Source organism: Strigops habroptila, chromosome 5, assembly GCF_004027225.2.
Source record: "Strigops habroptila isolate Jane chromosome 5, bStrHab1.2.pri, whole genome shotgun sequence".
Taxonomy (NCBI): Eukaryota; Metazoa; Chordata; class Aves; order Psittaciformes; family Psittacidae; genus Strigops; species Strigops habroptila.
The window spans coordinates 72,975,366-72,995,013 of NC_044281.2; the positions used below are offsets into that span (position 1 = coordinate 72,975,366).

Consider the following 19,648-nt stretch of genomic DNA (forward strand, 5'->3'; position numbering starts at 1 on the left):
CTCGTTAGCACCAACAGTATTCCAGCTATATTAGAATCTGTGAATACATCTATCTCAACTGTATTTTCATGCCTTTTTATGATTTTCATTCTCACCGAATTGAAAAACAAACAAACAAAAAACCCCTGTGCAAATAACCAGCTACTTGGCAGGAAGGATTGATGACCATTCTGATCATGCCAAGGAAATGCTTTTTAAAATCAAAATTTGAACGAGTAGAACTCCAGCAGCACAGCATTTTGGTGTAGAGGCGCTTGAAGGTGCCACTTCTGGTGTGAAAACAGTTTATTTAGTAGTTAGTGCCTTGACTTTTCTGTCTTTGTACTTCTGAAAGATGATCTCTTGCAAACGATGAACCCTTAGCCTTAACAAAGTACTGATCCCTCTTTAACATTTACTTAATTGAAGCTTAGAAGGGAAAAAAATACAGTGTAGTATTTTAAGAGTGACTGTGTAGCACCTTTCCAAGTTTGCATGCCTGTCAACGGGATGTCATCCTGTAAGTGTGAATGAATGACTCTATTTCCAGTTCGAGTTTCCATTCCTAGGCAAAAATAGCACCAAATGCACTATACTTCCAGAATAGATTCCTTTTTTTAAACTTTATAAATCACAGTGCAATAAAAAGTAATGTATGTTTATTTCTTCATTAAAAATGTTGTATACGTCCAGTACCAAGTGAAATCTATTAAAAGAGAAGACACTGCTTGAAATGACTGAATAAAATCACAAGAAATAATTTCTCATTCTCTTCTAACTGAGCAGACTGTATTTTGTAAGGATACCAGTTATATTTAGCATTCCTCAAGGCTTCCATTGTTGGGCTTTTTTTTCCACAACCAGCATGAAGCACTGAAGCTTTAAGCATCCTGTCATGATGCTGATGTTTTGTTGAAGAAAAGATGTGTTCCTCAGCTGTTGCAGTTACTTCAGCATTTGTGCCTTTTCACGTGACACTTGGCCAACTTTATAAAATTGCCTAAGTCCCATGTGCAGAGTGATGAGGGCTGAGTTTTATAAGGGCCTTGAAGTATCTAAATCACGGCATGGACTGTCTAGCTACTTCCAAAGATCTAATTCTTGGATCTGATTAATTTAGTCTAGGAGTCTCAAAGTCCTAATTCTCTAACCTACTCCTTATGACAGGATTTGGGCTTTTTTCATTTTATTTTGCAAACACAAATCATTCATAAAGAGTTAGCAGAGTATTATGATGGTGTACATTAGGGGTGGATATAAGGTAGAAAGCAATAACAAGGATTATAAATAACAGCTTGATCTGTAGCATTCTAAAATAGCCTCTTAAATTTGATTAACTGTCTCGATATATGTTTAATCATCTAAATCCTTTATAAACTATTTGTAAATGCACTCTTGACATAAAGCATGACTAGTTTGTCTGTATTTTATGAAACATGACAATTCTGCTGGGGAAATGGAGCAGTATTTCTGCAATGTAGTCAGTGTAATTGAGAAGGCGAACTTGGTGTTCCAGATTTTAGTTGCTGAAAGTGAAATACTTCCATTTTCTGAATTGCTTTGTGCAAATTTGTTGTGCAAAGGTAGGATGGACTACCTGTGCTCTTCCTCAGAAGAAAACAGGCAAAGAAAGGTAAAAGGAAGGAGAGTTATAAAAAAGTTAAAACATGAAGATGGAATTATTTCAGAGTGGTTTGGTCCTCAGCTCTGTGGTACAAAGCTATCAATAACAGTATCTCCTGCTCCCAAAACGGCTCACTCCTGCCTCTATGCTGCATCTAGCTGCTCTCTCGTTTTCATGGGCACTTCTATTCTCCAGTCAATGCCTTGAAATTGAACTGATCCAGTGCAAAACAGCTCTCCTCTCCCACACTTTTCTTTTTCTTTTTTTATCCTGAATCAATTGCTTGATCTGGTTCATCACATGGACCACAAGCTGTTGAATCAGCACAACTGAGGTTGGCATGCTGCAACATGATGGCAGAAATGCACACCAAGAGGAGGTGGGAGTAAGGGGAGGAAGGGATAGACCTGAGCATGACTCCTAAAATTAGTATTGCTGCTGGATGCTTTGCATCTTGGAAGCATGGTCTTGGCTTGATTACAGGGCTTGGAGTCAGAACATTGAAACTATAAACTCCCCTCTAGCCTTTGACACCCTTGAACTTTAGTTTTGCCATCTGCTAAGTGGGAATACTGCTATTTACTTCAGTGATGTGAAGATACACTAATGATTGTTCAAGAAATTAATGCATGAAAAATAGGAAAGACTGCCTTTTACACTCCTGCATTTTGCTGAAATTGTTCTCGCATGCTCATAAACTACATTGCATTTGTGGTAAAGCATTTGGTTTTAGCTGTGTTCCTCCTATCAGGAATATGTTGCTAGAGCAAAGACAGGTCCCTAGTTTTGTAACCCAAGCATCTCTATTTTTAGTTTAAGATGTTGGCTGCATATCTCCTCTTCTTTTTTTTTTTTTTTTTTTTTTAATTAATTATCTGTGTATATTTATAGCTCTTGCTATTGGAAGAGAATTTCCTGCAAACAGATCCATTTCTGTGGAGCTCTGCTCCGACACGGAATCCCATGTGTTCCACCAAGAGATTGCTCCAGAGTAAATGTCAGCTCTGTAGGATCAGCCTGGCAAACTGTAAACTTTATGCTGCCTTCAGCACATAGTAAATTTGCATGTGCAGGAGGTATTAGCAACTGGGCATCCGACTTGGCAGTGTCACATCTGAAGACATGAGTGACAGGAGAGATGCCGCCCCAACTCCAGTGTCCTAGTCTGTTGTTTCCTCTTTGGATAATTACATTCTCAGTTTTCTCTGCAGTTTTAACTGGATGGGGGGGGAAATATCTGTCTTCACACCCTCATTTAAAGAGGTGAGTTTGTAACCATGCACCATTAAACATCTGCCACATTTCGCACAGAAGTAGGTGAAAGGACTTTTTACATAATGTTCATATCTGGTTTGCATTCTGACCTCCATGAATCAACAGTAATGCTACGTGGGTATCTGAAAGCAGGATTTGACCTATAGTTGGGTTCTGGTTCACATACAGTGAGTAGCACTTGCTCAGATAGTTTCAGGGACTTCCAAAACAGGACTACTGGTGTGCATAAGGGCTGCAGAATCAGGCCCCTAAGGATCCTTAGGAATGAAAGGTATCCTGTAAGTGTAAGGTATTATTATGATGACTACTCTGGAGAACACAGAGGCATTGAAGTCGGCAAAATAAATTACAGAGTTAAATGTTTAAGTAAACCAAGCAGCGACTGATGTTTTTTGCATAGTAATAATCTTCATAATCACTTCATTTGCACAGTTATTTCATTTTAAACTTTAGGCACAGTTTTGAAGCACAGCTCAGTGGAGATTTTTGCTGTAATCTATAAACTTTAATGAAAGCTAATTGGAGGACAAATTTTAATGTAATTAAAATGTGACTGCATAAAGCATAAAGGATGAATGAGGCAAAATGCTCTATGGGGCACAGTTTTCAAACAATGATTAACCTGAATACTAAGTCAAGTGAAGCTTTTGTAAAATGGTGATCATGAACATTGCCAGCAACAGAACAACCTTGAGAAACTGCAAATGAAAGTTTTTAATGTATTTAGTTTAAAAAGTGGACATTTAACTCACAACCACATAAGGACTTTAAAAAAAAAAAAAAAGAAAATAGAAAGCAACACAAATAGTCTCATCTAAAAACATAACAAGTAAATTAGCCAAAGGTGTACATTCCATCTAAGTTCTCATGATCAGCAGATGCAAATGTTTGCAGTGCGCCGATGAGTTATGAGCCCTAATGAGATTTCAATGCTGAGCAAACAATAAAAATTTATGCATTGCATAGTTTTAGTGGCCTTTGGCTTCATGGTTAGTGTTACACCCTTTCAACAGCTTTGGTAATATAATATCCAGCTGGCTTTGGAGGTAAGGAAAATTTTAGGGGTGAACTGAAATTGTGAGAAATAACGTGATTGATTGCTTTGTCAGAATAATGCATTTCCATGGTATAATTGTCCATAGTAATCTTAGCCTGGGTACGGATACATAGGTTCTAGTTGTGTTTGGACACAAATTGTGAAGAATTCAGGTGAAGGATTGCTTTTCCAGCATTTGAGCCAGACTGTTTCCTGTGCTGGGTACGTGTCCAGGGGTCTTGCAAACAGGCCCCTCTAACAAGAACATTCCTGTCATAGTCCAGTAAACGGGAGAATTGAAAAGCTACGCTTTCCCCAACAACTGTCATGTGTCAGAGGAAAAGGAGCGGAGCACAAACACAAAAAGAAATATGCAATAGATGTTGAAATAAACATATGTAATGGGGGAAATCACAATAGATACTGAAAGAAATGTACGTAATGGGGAGCGGGGGGGCCATGAATCAGGGAATTAAACTGGTGCAGTGTGAGAGTGAGCTCAAATGGATTAAATTTAAAAGAACCATTTGTGGGTTAGGCTTTTATGAATCCAGAACCTTCCCATAATGATTGCCTGCATTACCCTACATAATATTAAAATCTTAGCATGTGATTAGTAGCAGATTCCCTGCATACGTGTCACAACACACATCTGCAGCAAATCTGCCAGTATATTTCTGTGCTAGTTTTACTTTGGGGCCATAAAGTAATTCCTGTTTTGTGAATGAGAATAAACCTATTATGCACTAGGTTAGCTACACCCAGTTTCTTCTCTTCAGGGAAAAAGAGCTGCTTATTTGATACGGCATCTCAAGTTTCAGTGTTCAGAAGTGAGTTTAAGCCTCGGCTAGGTTTGCTTGAGCAAGCTGTTGGGATTTGCCTTCACTGTTTCTTAGTTCTACATTTTCCAAAACCTTCTGCGCAAAGAGTATTGAGAAACTTCTGGACAGCAGTAAACTAGTGGACTTAATTACAAAGTGTTTATTGTTAAATTTGCTAATGAGTCAACATGCAAAAAAAGATATGTTTATCCCTGTTTCCTCTTAAAATAGTAGTAAAAAAATAACTTCAAAAAATCATTTTCTTAGGCTGTTTGGTGATGCAGTTTTGCTGTTCACAAAAGCCCTTTTTCCCATCCGCAAATAGCTACCTTTCACTTTGCCCCAAGGGAACAGAGCATAGCTCAAATGAAGCTTAAAAAAGAAAGATTTTTCCCAGTTGTTACTCAAAGTCTATGCATATTCACACATGCACACAAAATAAAAAGGAAGATGCAGAAGCATTCCTCCAGTCTGCCCTCTGCAAAGTCCTGTCGACCTGTTTCACTCACCAAAATGAAAACAGAACCCCACAAAAACAACTTAAATGGCAACAAGAAAACATTAGGAAAGCAACATCTGTTTTGCATTCTTGGCATCAAGTCTGCCTTTGCAACACAGGGTCTGACACAGATGTACAGGGTTATGACACCACTGAGTACTGCTTGATTTAAAATGGTGTAACAGAGCAGAATCAGGGCACTAAGCTCTTACTGCACTGTGCAGAACTGTGGCTCTTGATCTCCTTTGCAGATGTGGGACTCAAACCTCACTGAAGTTTTAGGCATCTTTCCATTGATGCGGGCTGTAGCGCAAGTCATATTCCTCCAGCAATAATTCAGAATCTATTATTGACCTTGTGCTTTTTCATTGTGTGTGTATTTTGTTGTCTGTAAAATCACACTGCTCTCTTTCCAATAGACCTCCTTGCGTGCAGCCACGTTCAGAGAACCTTTCCAACGACATTGCATAATTAAGCTCTTCAGTTTCTAAGTAGAATTAGATAGTAACAAGGAGAAAGAAATTTAAAGGTAATCAAAGGAAAGGCAAAATTAGCTCTGAATTGAAAAGAGTCAATAACTAGGGAAATTTGGGGAGCCAGAGTCGCCAAGAGAGCAACTTGATTACCTGCGATGGCACAAAGGGAGCAATTCTCTCCTTGTTTGATTGCCCATCCATACAGTTGTAACAGAGATACCTGGCATAACTTCAGTGACCCAGTCGAGCTGTGCCAGATGCAATGACAGGCTTGCAGTGTATTCACCTGCCACTAGATGTCTGTGTGTGCTCTGTAAAGTTCCTGGGGGAACTTTACAGGGCATGATGCCCCTAGTAAACACGAGAGACAAAACTGGAACACAAGCCGTGGGGAAGCCTATTAGTTTGTGTTCATAAGTGTAACAACATTACTTTAATTAAGCCTGTGTTTAAAGCAGTTTATGCTGTCTAAACCTAAATTCCAACCTTGCTAATTTGAGGCAAAAAAGGAAAAGGTGCTTTTCCTGGTCTACATTTGTTTAAGACAATCTGTTTCCTTTATGTCCACGTGAAGGACTTACTGTTGTGAAAGTTTTGGAGGAAGTTGCTGAGATGTAAAATAGGTTCATCTTATTTCTATTCTGAAACAATGAAATACCAAAATATGAAACATCTGCTCCGTAAGTGCATTGGTGAGAGCTCGCTATTTAATTCTGCCCTGTATAGGCCAAATCGCAGTACTGTGGAGCCATATTTTCACACGTACGATGCATCAGCATATCTGGGTGCACAGAGGAAGGCTGTGCATCAGATGTCAAGTTCACTATATTCTTTCTTTTTTAAAGCAAAACAAAACAAACCCTGCAAGAGCAGGGCTGGGTACAGAAATGTATTTCACTATCGGGTTTCTCAGGCTGACCAGGGTAGCTGCACCTGTGACCAGTTTTTCTGCAGAGATTTCCCAAGAAAAATGCAAAAGCAATCAGCACATGTTTGCCTTTCATTTATCTCTGTCATCCAGGAATAAGATACAGATAGTATCAGGAGCAATGAAAGGTACATTCTGATATTATTTTCAAGTTTTTTTGTCTAGACAGAAAAAAGTAACCACTTGTATCTCAGTGGAACACATACAGCCACCCTCCATGCTCACATCCTAGGCTGAAGGCCAGAGGGAGGTAGTAGGCTGTCTATATTAGAAAAAAAAGTTTAAAACCACCACCTACTCATCAGGTGACTGGAGACTGTGGTTGTAAAATGTGCTGCAGGCAGAAGTTCTGAAAAATCCCAGAAAGTGTTGAAAACATCTCTAAACAAGGTATTTTTCTCCTGCACCTTTCTTGCTAAAGGTCCCAATTGCTGCCAAGAAAACTAGTGAGAATGTTAGCTGCCAAATAAAAAATTTATGACGGTGTTTGGCAAAGGATTGTATCACTGCTTGTTTTATACATTTCCACAAGGCTCTTGAAGGGCTGTTGGACACATACGGCTCACTGATCACTGTGCTTTATCTGTTCTTTAATATAGTAAAAAAAAAGCAAGCTCCAATAAAGTATGATTTAAACAATACATATTTTTTTCTTTTAATAGCCTCCTATAAGTGCTATATAACTCCTAAACAACATTCCATATAAAACAATTGTTTTAAGAGCCCGTTACCTGACAAAGTTACTTGTTATTTGAGTCACTTTCATAGTAAAAATACATTAATTTTTCAATTAAAAATGTATTGCTTTTGCAATTGTGCTTGTTATACGTTGGAGTCTGGGCCAATAAACTGCCTGTTAAAACATAAAGAGGTCTATTCAGTCCAAGTTGTGCCTGCCATTTATGTTCCAAAAACCGAGAAAATAATATGTTGGAATTGCACTGCTCACCAATATCAATTAGGGTTTCGGCTGTTCGTTAAATTGATGTTGGGGGAGAAAATTGTTCTGGTGGATTTAGTGTAAAAAATATCTTTTTGAATACAGAGTTAGCACACTGACAATAATAATTAAGCTGGCCCATGCCAAAGCAACACCCTTAAAAATGGCTTCCCCGTCTGAAGAAACAAAATTGTCTGTCTCTGTTTTTTCAAACCAGTTATCAGATTAGGCTTCCAGCTGATAATTAGTGCTGTTTAACACAGATCTTGTCATCCGGAAATCTCAAAGCCTGAGCGGTTTACTTTTTCTCATTATCATGTGCTGCTGGAGGTGGGAGGTTTGGAGCGTGGAACTGCACCTCCCCTCCCTGCACCATTTTGTTAGGAGAAGGGCCTCTCCTCTCCCTGGTGGCCTAGCAAGCTGTCCCTGTGGAAGGGGACAACCAGAGCATCACGACACTGTGCTGTCCCAAAGCTGCCCCAGGGCCACGCAGCTCTGCACCATGCTCACATCTTCATGGCACAGAAAATCTTTGAGAGCAGCCAACAGCACTACAAATGCTATATGCCTTGCGTATGGTTTTGTATTTCATGGTATTTGATATAAAGTACTCAAGACAGACCAGCATTAAGAGGATTATTTCAGACAGCATTAGGAGTTAATTTACAGAAGATTAGTTCTAAATCAGGCAGATATCATAAGGAAATTAGCATCTGTAGTAAGAGATTCAGAATCAAAATGTGTGGTGGGTTTTAGTTCCTCCCTGAATGTACTTTGTGGACGAGCAGTATATTTATTAGTTTCCCATACTAAGGTGTTACATCTCAAATAGTGAAGAACATGTATACTTTTTTTCCTACATGCACACTATTTATTATGATGCTGTTTATTGGCAATGAAACTGCTTAACTCCAAATACCCTTCCTCTGTGGAGTATTTTATATTTATGCTATTTCTTCATTGAGTAATGTTTTGTTTGGCCCTGGAAATGATGTCTCCATGGTGCGTTATAATATTTTTAAATAGGTAATAGGCAGCTTTACTTCAGAGTAACATACTTAATCCTTTTTTTTTTCCTGTTAAAATGAGTCACATTTTAATGCCAACTCATAAAAATGAAGGAGTGTATAAAATGCTACATACTAGGGTGAAGATTACAGCTACTTAAAAATAGCTTCCTTAATATTTAAGCTTGTAAATTATAAATTTGTTTTATTTCCACGGGAGTGATGGTTAATTTGTATTAAAAAGCAGATTCTGTTCTTCAATCAATTTTCCAGACATATTTTTCTGACTGCAGACAAACAGGCATAAGCACCTATCCAATCCCTTCTAGGCATCGTGGTTTAAAAAACCCATGCCCAGTTAGGGGAGAAGATGATGAAAGGGATTGGGCCCCAAAATTAAAGCATGTCCCCAAGTTGTCCTTTGGATTCTGATAGTTTTGAAGTCTACAAATGGGATTTCCATCTTTGGAGAAATTTGTATTCTGCTCTCCAAGAGATACTAAACTGCCTAGTCTTCAGCATGCTCCTGAACATCTGGGTTTTTGACTGGGGAGGGAAGTCTGGGCTGTGTTTCACGATTTTTTTTCCTTTCTTGATGGGCTGAATTCCTCTTGACAAGGTTGGCCTGAGGTCATGAATGTCTCCCTGTGCTCAGTGAAAGAGGAATCTTCCCTCCTTCCGTGAGATCATGAAGACTTACACCCACCCTAAGCCAGGTTGGGTTTGCAGGTCCCTCCGGTTGCTGGATCTTCAAGCGCTCTTGCACTTTGACTCTGTGCCCTGTAGTTTTACAGAATGCATGGAGGCTCGATGTGGTTATTAAACCAAGGTATCTGAGGTCATAACAAAGTAGAGGCATTTCTGCTCCCCTAATAGAAATACTGTAACATGCTGAAAAGAAAATAATAGTGGCAAGTATCCCCTGTCAACTAATTTGATAGTTCTCGATCAGGTAAACCATTTGTGAATACATCGATTCTTTTTAGTTTTCACTGTTCTGTCTTCACTGTTCCCAGGTTTTCTCTGAACCAGTTGGGCAAAAATTGATTTTTATTTGTTCCACTGGCCTTGTGGAAAATTAGCTTATGAACTGGTTTTTATCGGAAGACTCAAAGCACAGAGAAGGTTGAAAAATAAGCCTATAGCAGTCAAAATTGTTGTCTGAAATGTCTTCAGACTGGAAGGCTGAATTTATTGCTCAAAACAAGTACTAGCATTGTGGAGGTGTGCAGTCCTGCTCATTATCACTGGAAAAGGGGGAACCAAAAAGCACAGTAAAAAATTAAATTTTAATAATGCTAGTGATATTTTCTAAATCCTTCTTGACAGAAAGATTCTCATTATTTTTATCTGTCTCAGAGTAGGCTCTTTTAATGCCATCTCACAAATGGCCTTAGCCATGATTGTTTTCCTTTTCTTTTATAGCAGTTGGGGAAAAAAAAAAAGGAATATATACAAAAAAAAAAAATAAATCTATTCTATCATTCAAGAAGTGCCATGAAATGGTAACATTTTGGATAGCACATCTTCAGGAACAATTGCTGCAGATACCTTCAGGTTTTTACAAAAGAGGTCAACATTGTTAAGACAATTGTAGAAAACTTGCCATACAAAAAGACGCCCAGTCAAATATGGTGTGATAAGGGGAAAATAACGCAAGCAAGTTTTTGTGTAGTAGTATTTGTGTCTGGTCTCCAGCTTCATCACACCTAAAAGCTATAGAGAAGTCATTAATTAAAGTGAGGCAGGGCAAAAGATATTACTTTCTTTGATCTGTTTAAGATATATATTTTAGTGGGTTCTAATAATTATGCAAGTTGATAAAATGCAGACTTTAGACATTTTTGTTTTCTTTAAATTGCACAGAATGTAAAGTTAACTATATATATCATAAAAGCCAATGTGCAATCATGTATATTCTTGTCATTTTACAGCTTGCATACATTTCTTCTGCTGGAGAAATAATTGCTTTAGCTTTGAGTGCTGACAAGGGGTTTGGAGTTGGGACTTTTTTTTTACCCTATTAACAGTTTGGGGACCAGGGCTCAGTGCAACCGATGTGCTAAAGAATGCCATTACACTGACAGCTGGGCTATCCACCCTCCCTTGGAGCTCTTTGTAAAGCACTCATAATGTTTGCTGAGGCCTATGGTTCTTAGTCATGCTCAGGTGACTAAATGTGTGATTTGTTCTTCGTGATACTTCAGTACCCTGAGAAAGGCTGGCTGGAGATTAATGCAACCTTGACTCCTTCCACTTGCAGTTGCCACTGCACATGTGATCTTCATTTAGACTTGCCAAAGAGATCTGGTGTTGCCTCTGCTTTGCATGAAATGAATTAATCCTCCTCCAGTTATGGTTGGTGAGTTTCTGTAGCCCCAGAAGCCACCCGCTGTTCCTCCTAATGACAGTAATAACCTAATTGGTTCCCTCCATGGAAGGAGTGGACATGGAGACAGGAGAAAGCTGAAGTTGCATCGCAACTGTGCAGAGAAATGTTCCCTGTCAGGGTCTCTCATCAGAAAAAGAGTACTTTTTATCCTTCAGAAATGCCTTCCCACGTGTTTTAAAAATAACCAATGGATAGAATCTGAGCTAGTAGAAGATGTACAGAGCACTTCCCTTTTGCCTTTTTATCTTAGGTCTCATGTCCGTGAGCTCTTCTTTCAGGCTTTCTCTATTCTCAGTTTGCATGGTGAAGTCTGCATACATTTGTCTTCCAATCATTCCCATAGATATCTGTCTGTCCTAGGCCACTCAGTTTGCTCCTCACTCCCCTCATACTCCAGTGACCACCTGGGTACTATTTGCACCTCCTGAGACAACCAGCTCCTTGAGACAGCACTCCTGCAAGCTATGATAATCCTGATGGCTTCCAAATAACACTGTCCTCCAATGCTGCTCATATGCTTTTGTTACATTTGGAATGTATTGCAAGATTTCAGTTATGGATTAGATATCTCAATAAGTATTTTAATTAACAAATATCGTAAAAATAATTTTAAATTTTAATCTTAATGGTAACAATGTCAGAAGATGACACAGCCAGGTAAAAAACATAGTTCCTTGAGCCAAGGAAACCCGCTGCATTTCAGGAGGCATTCATCCCAGAGAGGGATGTCTCTCCTATCTCTCACTCCTCCAGAAAAACTGTCAAAAGAGAAATATGTTTGATTCTGGTCAGAATTTTATGTGCAAATACAGGGTCCATTAAGGGGGATGATGAATTAAGGTATTTGCTGGCTCATTATTGATGAACATCATCTGGTTCATTGGTGAGTTTCATCTCTCGTATTTCTCAATATTCATCTCAATATTTCTGATTAAAGATTACAGACACGTTACAATATGACAACATTTCCTGTATGATTTTGCCTTCAGAGCTTGCAACCTTTCTTGCGTGGGCCTCATGTTCAAACTTTTAGGGATATTCATCCCTACTTAATCTGTAGGCATCTAACCTAGGCAGCTAACTTAAATGACTAGTTCTCCTGGGGTGCATATATGGCCAGGAAAAATAGAAGGCAGTTCAGAGCAGGACTCTAGTTTATACACACAGGGAGCTGAGAGAGATTAGGTAGATATAATTTAGATGTTTAAAGCTGAATAGTGTGACTGCCTCCCTGCACCTGTTATTACATGACTCATTTTTTTTATTCAGGGCCCAGGTGGAAACACATTGATGTGGTTTCAGTGTAATATTATAACTAGAGATTGGTATCCATGTTATTACAAGTAGACAGCCCTAGTCCTTAAGACTGAACTTTAAAGCTGGAGGACATAGCGCTACACAGCTCCTCAGCCCTATCAACAGTCTCTTAGGCACCTTGTATGGCCTGCCTCTTTCACAAAAACCCTGCTAGTTGGCTAGAAAAATGCCATCATTTTTTAGTCTCCGTTCTTCCACTTCTGGGGCTTTAATTTCATTATCTGCTCAGTTTTCAGCAATTTTTAATGGATTTTTCCAAGCTCTTACACATAAGAAACTAGAGCCCCTGTCCCCAGGGGAAGAAGAGGCTCATTTGGGAAGGAATTCAGAGAACATGAAATAGGCTCCTGCTGGGAATGGCCTATCTCCAGACTGGAGTTGGAACCCATGCAGCGTGGTCTTTTTGGCATGAAGTAACTTGGGAGGGATCCCATCCCCTCTCCACCACCCCCCAAAGCCTTTTCACCTTTAAATACACAATGTCAATTACAATGTAATCAGTTGTTCTGGCGTGAGAACACAAAGAACTTGGACATATATTTTCAGAGTTTGGGGCGGGGGAGAGGAAAAAAACCTTGAGTGTTCTCCAAATTCTTCACTTTTCCCAAGGTCAGCTAGAAGAGGGCCAAGGAGTTGTATGCAACTTGTGCAGATATTTTCACTGGTATTTGTTTGTTAATTTCAGTTGTTAATGATGAAAAATGTCTCAAGTCAAATACTTCCAACCAGCTGTAATTTTGCGAGTCAGGGCTCTCTTACTCTTTTATTTCAGTAGGTTGCCATGTCTTTATGTTTTGCCACAGCCTGTCTAGTTCTTTTCAGTTGCTTTTATTTAAGAAAAGCATTCTTAAACCTAAAGATGGAAAAGATGAATAGTTACTTGAACAGCCCCCAGATACTCTGAACATAGAGATTTATCATTATGTATCTAAGGCTTTGCTTTACCAATCATAACATTTTATTCCCCTGTGTGGGGTCTAGTGCACCCTTTTGAAAGCTCCTGATATATTGTAACAAGGATGTCGTTATATCTAGTAATAACGGTGTCTGTCCAGAAGGTATCTGAGTATAGCTATATTAGTTTAAATTCACATTTAGTTTTGCCCGGTATGTATTTCCCTAAGTGACTAGACCTACACTTTGTGTTTGTTTGAATCTACTGATTTGCACATGAATACTGGGCACTTAAAAATCACTTACCACTGATCTGCATCATGCACCTATTTTCCTGCAAGTTAGCAAATACTGCCCATCACAAATAATAGGGCACCCAAAAATGCAATAGCCAAGTATTCAAAGTGGCTATTTAAAATGTAGTCATGTATACAGAGAACAAACCTTTCTGCCCAGTAAACTGATAGGAATGACCTCTAGGTAAATCTTAAATACATGTATTACAGTGAAACACTGTTGGACAGTGCTCCCTCATCAATCAGTCTGTGTTCTTGAGGACACTATTTTTCAAGATGCTTGCTTTAAGAATAAAGCCTTGTGTTGTAATGAATGTGTGCTAACTGATCCCCCAAGCCGTTTGTACTTTTTTTATTTGTATCAGTGTCAGAGTTGAGCTTCTGTAAGAAATTTTTGCAGTATTCTGCGTGTAGTCTTCATTATTTCAAGTAAAGGACACAAAACTCTTTATGCACCCGGAGGCTGCACTGGTTCGTTTATATCCTGTATTTTGTTAACATGTTACCGAGATTGCTAATTTTCATGACAATTGTTATTGTACCATCAGTGCTTAATGGCAAGGCATCATTATTCAATGCTGGTCAATCAGGCACTAAGACATGTGCAAGACATCAGGCTGAACCCATATAGATGTCGTGCACTCCCCTGCTAATGAATGCAGTTTTGTAAAAAGGTTTAAACACGGTTGGCATCCTTAATGTAAGGTTTGCAAAAGCTTATTCGGGAACTGCTTTGTGTTTATATGGAGCAGATCTAAACATGTCACAGAGTTAGACGCATTGTGTGCATGTGTGCATGAAGCTACCGAGAGGAAGGAATCATTTTGGGTTTTGAAATGTGGAAAGGCAGTACATTTTTTGCCATGGTGGGAGTGGGGGGAACTGATTCGCCGGGAACATCGGTGTTTGGTACTGGATGTGAGACTTCTGCAAAGCAGTGGTCGCTGTGTGCATAAAAGTGGTGATCCCCAAAAGCAGAGTGTCATTCTTCATCTCACAAAGTTGGCACTGGCTGGAGGGTGCCTCCAATGCACCAGTGGTCAGAGGTTAGGCACTGTGACCAGAAGCCGGGAGAGAGGGTCAGGCATTTAGAAGGGAGGAGCAGAAGGAAATTCATCAGGAGTGGGATGAGCTTTCTGTGTTGTTAGCCCAGCGTGCTCTTCCAACACGTCACTTAACATTACCCTCGCATCTGCTTTAGTTACTGTTTCTATGTGGTTTTGCACCCAAATGTTTTGGGCTGCTGTCCATGATAAACTAGATGGAACTTGGTTTAAAAGCACAGATTTTCGTCGCTTCTCACTCAAAGCAGAATGAGCCCTTGTGCTCCTAGAGTTTCAAGTATGAAAGGAACAGTAGACATTGGCTGTTAACGAGCTCCAGCGCGCCGGGCTCCAGCAGAACTTGGTGTGAGTTCAGTGCCTACGCTGCATCGACTAAATGGTTAATTCATCTCATATCAACAGCACTATGATTCATAATGTAAACTTGAGGAATCCTTGATGTTTCAGTCACACATTCCTCTTAATTTGGCCATGCATTCTTTTAAAGCTACAGTGTGCTAACTTAATAAAATGCAGCATGCAAATGCACAAGTTTTTGCCTTCAGGCATTTTAGCCATGGGTGTTTCAATGGGTGTCTTCTTTCAAGTATATATTCTTTCTTAAATTATTTACCCTGTAAACATGCTTTGCATTTTCAAAGAAGAATCTGGGCTTCCTCATTCACCAGATTTCATTGAATTTAAGGTGTAATAGAGATAAAAGACTATCATCTGCTTCTTGAGAGCATGTTAGCCTTTGGGATTTTTTGTAGTGAATGTTAGGCCCCATTTTCTTCTCCTTTGGTATTATCACTCCCTTCCCCACTTAAATTTCTTGATGCTTTGCCTAGAGCAATACCCACTGGCAGTGTCTGGCTGTGACAGTACTATAGGCTTCCCTACAGATGGGTCCTGCCAATGCCAACCATTGTTCTACCACTGTGAGCTGGCTTGACTGTCTTGGATCACTCAAAATCCCCTTTCCTATTGATTTTTTCTTTGGTCTGAAGGGTCGCCCTTGCCTGTTGACTTTGAGATCTGAAATGTGCTGGCATCCAGAACTTGTGTTCTCTGTCTGAGCAGTAGCTCCCAGACTCAGACTTCAACACGCACCGCTTGCTAAGCCCCCCTCAAGACCATCCTGCTGCTACCAAACAGCTCTGTCATTCTCCTCCTAGCCTCATCCTTCTGGCAGTTTGCAGTTACTTTAATTTTGCATGCTCACTTGAAAGTAAAACAGTAAAACTCAATGTTATTCTCTTTTTAAAGACATAAAATTAATCTTTAACTGTGGGCTTGAATATTAAAAGTATATAATGCTTGAGCATAGGAGTCTGTTGATAACATCCATCCTATTTCATGATTAATTTGTTCCTTTTAATATGATATTCTTTTGCTGCACTGTGCAGACTAATTCAGATTCCTGGAAATTGAACTTTGATATGTATTTCCTAGATTCACACCGTAAGTGAACCTTCAATTAGCAGATACAGGTGGCAGCATGCCTCACTCAGTGTGCTCCTGACAAGGATTTTTTAGGGACACTGATTAACTAATCTTGCAGCTGGGTGTGTGCTGCCAGATTATTAAAAATAAAGCATTTGGAGGATTCAATGCTTTTTTGATTTTTCTCTAATTTTAAGTCTCAGATGATGAAATTCTTTTCCAGTGGGCCGGAGATAGGAGGAGCTGATTTAAACACTCAGTGTGTTATGTATGCCTTTGCCTAACTATGTGTTAGATTAAGCGAGTTTCACTCACAGTTAATCCTTTGTAAATTAGCATTATGGATGCCTTGGGGCCCACATCCCACAAATGAAATGGTTGTCAAGCCAGCTGCACTGTGTATTACTTAAGGCTGAATGTTTTAAGAGTTTTCATGCTTTTAATCTATTTCACTGCTGAGTTTCAATTTTGCTGAGTGTCTTTTCAGGAGTGATGGGAGCGAGTGAGTAAATATATATTCTGGTTTTCATGCATTTGCCTGGGCAAATCGTTTGTTATCAGGTGTTTGGCAAAGAATGTCACACCCCGCCACAAAAGAGAAGCTTGTAAGTTCAGGTGTTAAACCGAAGTGCAAACCAACAAGAACCAAAAGCCCTTAATTAGCTTTATTTTGTTAGCCTGCTACACTTTTTTTTTTTTTAGAGGAGAAAAAGGAGTGAGGAACATCCCTCCCTCCTCCTCATCCTTTTGGCAGAGTAAATATTGCCTGTTAAGTTTGAATTAGCTGTCATCGCGAAAGAATTAATGCTGTGGTTGAGCCTTTCTAGTGAGGAAGGGAAAAATAAACGAGACAGATCTTAGTTCAGCTTTAAGTGATAAATGAGGACAAAGCAGCCCATTCATCTCCTGCTAGGAAAGTGGACACAAACACTAAAGCAGTTTTGCGGAAGACGTGTCAGCAAATGTGATCATTTTGTAACCTGTCAGGAGGATAGAGAGCTAGTCCTTTTAGAGTGTCACAGGGGAGGGTGTCTGTCTGATGTGACAGTTTTCATCCATCCATTTACTGCTTTTTCTTTAGGTGGGGGGTAAGCAAGGAGAGAGCTGGAGTTGGTTAAAACTGCATTTTTCTTTACACTTTCCAATATAATTTATATGTATATCCACCCGCATCCAAATGAAAAACATTACCAAGGAAAACTCCCCTCTGCTCTCTAGAGTTTCTTCTCTCTTTCACTGCATGAAATATGCTCATTTTAACACATTACATTCCCTGTCTTCAGGTTAGAGCCTTGTACTTAGTTTGATGTTTCACAAAACACAGTTTTACCTCTTGTTACCATTGTTTGATTGGTAAAAGCTTTGGTTTGGTTTGGTTTGTAGAAGCCTGAGAAAAAATAAATATAACTTAGGGTGCTTGTGTTGCATTTGGTTGTTGGGGTTTTTTTGTTGTACGTCTCCAATTCCGATTATATGCTTCATGTAGAAATACATTTTGCTAAAGTTCCTGTTTCATGAAGCCTGTGACAATATTATTCCTCCTCTATGAGAATGGAATAACAAACTCTGAATTCTTACAATCCAAATCCTCCTGTAAAATGCTTCAAATTCTACTGTTTGTTGATTTTTTTTATTCATTTTAATTGACCTATTAATTTCAGCAAAATCTGAAGTGATGTGGTGTGTGATTTTAGAAGCAGGGATTTCTCCCAACAAATGCTTGAACAATATTAGGACTTTCTACTTCTGGCATCTTTTTATTATTACTAATTTCCTTTTTTTTTTTTACACTACATAGAAAATGTAACATTTGCCTATTACCATAAGTAAAGGTATGCTACAGAGACAGAGGATGCTTTTACAACATAAGCTTCACAGTTTGACACTTGCTTCTTTATATCATCTTTTTCTTCAAAACTATCTTTTATACTTTTCCCTTGGTATTTTAGTACAAGTAAGTATCTCATTGACATGTGTTTCCTTGAAATCTTGTACCGTAACAGTAAAATCCCTTGAAAATTAATAAATTGTTTCTGTTCAGATTAAAAAAGCTGTGAAGATTTCAGAACAGCTTTAAAAAATATGATGATATTTACTATTACAAACCACCCTGCTTGGATTGCATCGACAGAAGACTAATTATTTCATTTGTTCTTAGGTTAATAAATTCTAACATTATGTATTTCAGTTATCCTAATATGTATACAAGTAATTAAGAAAAGTCTAATTCTTTCCTGGATGCAAAAGTTGGATTTAATAGCTGCATAAAGAAATGTTTGAAAGCACTGGGTTTTGAAAGAAGTAATAAACAATCAATATATTCAGAATGGTGTAAAAAATCCTAAATTTGTGGGCATATGTCTTTTCTCCAAGATATTTATCTGTGTGATTCTTTTTATGATTTATATATATATGTTCTGCTATTTTGATTTATTTTGGGGGTTTATTCACCTTTTTTTTTCTCTCTTCTGCTATTTTTCAGGATCATCCAAAACCGGATTTTGATCGTGGTTCTGGCAGTCATCATTATCTTCACCACCATGATGGCTATTTTTTTTTCTGTCAGGGGACGCTGATATCTTTGTTCTTCACTAAACAGCAACAAACTGCTTGTTCGAAGTAATTAAGACAAAGTGGTCACATGAATCATTCTCTTGCACTGACAGAGTCTCCCTCTCTTTTCCACTCTTCAACTCAGGTGCAAGTGGTGTAAAATATTTTGTATTATGGATGGCATAGTTGATGGCATGTGGCGTTGATTATTATTTCCTACAGTTTTGTCTTTATCTGAGTGTTTTCAGAAGCTTAATATTTGTTGGGGTGAAGGCTTGTTCTGGTATAAAAAGACTTACCATGTGTTGAATTCTACCCCAGACAATTAGCCTGTAAGTTTAGCCAGGGAAGAGGGGTCTTTGCACTTTTCTTGTGCTACACGGGGTATATGAATATCAAGCAGTATCTGACCTTCTGTGATATAGAATATAAGTAAAGCAAAGACCAAAGCATGTAGAAAGTGAACCTGTCTCCTGTGACTAACTTGAGATCGTGAATTATCGTAATAGATGTAACCCGGTTAAGAACAGTAGTTAGTTTTAAAAAGAGAGCAACCTTAGGATGATGTTTAATATCTGGTGTGGATCCAGCACTCTATTTAACATTTTTTTTTTTAATAGGATTTCTTTTCTGCTTTTTCAAAACAACTCCACTTTCATCAAGATCATGATAATGCATCACGTACCCAAAATGTAGTTGTGGCCACAGCCCATCTGTTGAATCTCTTTTAAATCTTCCAGTGTTAATATACGTACCAATAAGCAGACACACTAGGCCCTAATTGAGGATTTATAAAGAGATCCTAAGTAATAGTTAAGTGACAAATACATGATTACAGTGAATTAAATGAAAATCTAGATTTTTAATATTGGCCTGACTATGTTGAGACTGCATGTTGGAGATATTTTTAGTGTATTCAGTTCTGATGGGATAATCCCCTTTTTAAACAGAAACTGTAAAAGTGTTAATTTATACATGCCTTTAGCTGGTATAATATATCATAGTTTCATCTAACTGTGTGTAAATGAGCTGTTTCTCTTTTCTTATTGGCTGTGCTTCTCCTATAGGCAGGTCTAGGTCATTTGGCTTATAATTAAGCTTATAACTCCAGAAAAGGTCTAT

The 19,648-nt window shown here is 38.6% G+C and overlaps 1 protein-coding gene across 4 annotated transcripts in view; it reads left to right on the forward strand.

Moving 5' to 3' along the window:
* Nucleotides 1-19,648, forward strand: part of VTI1A (vesicle transport through interaction with t-SNAREs 1A) — a 278,533-nt gene that overhangs the window by 248,156 nt on the left and 10,729 nt on the right. For all 4 annotated transcript variants that reach the window (XM_030488676.1, XM_030488674.1, XM_030488678.1 and 1 more), the window contains one exon: nucleotides 18,456-19,648. This exon is cut by the window's right edge and continues 10,729 nt beyond it. Coding sequence is in view for 2 of the 4 variants with exons in the window: in XM_030488674.1 (XP_030344534.1) it covers nucleotides 18,456-18,549 (94 nt within the window). In the remaining 2 variants the exon portion in view is untranslated. The remainder of the gene's footprint in view (nucleotides 1-18,455) is intronic.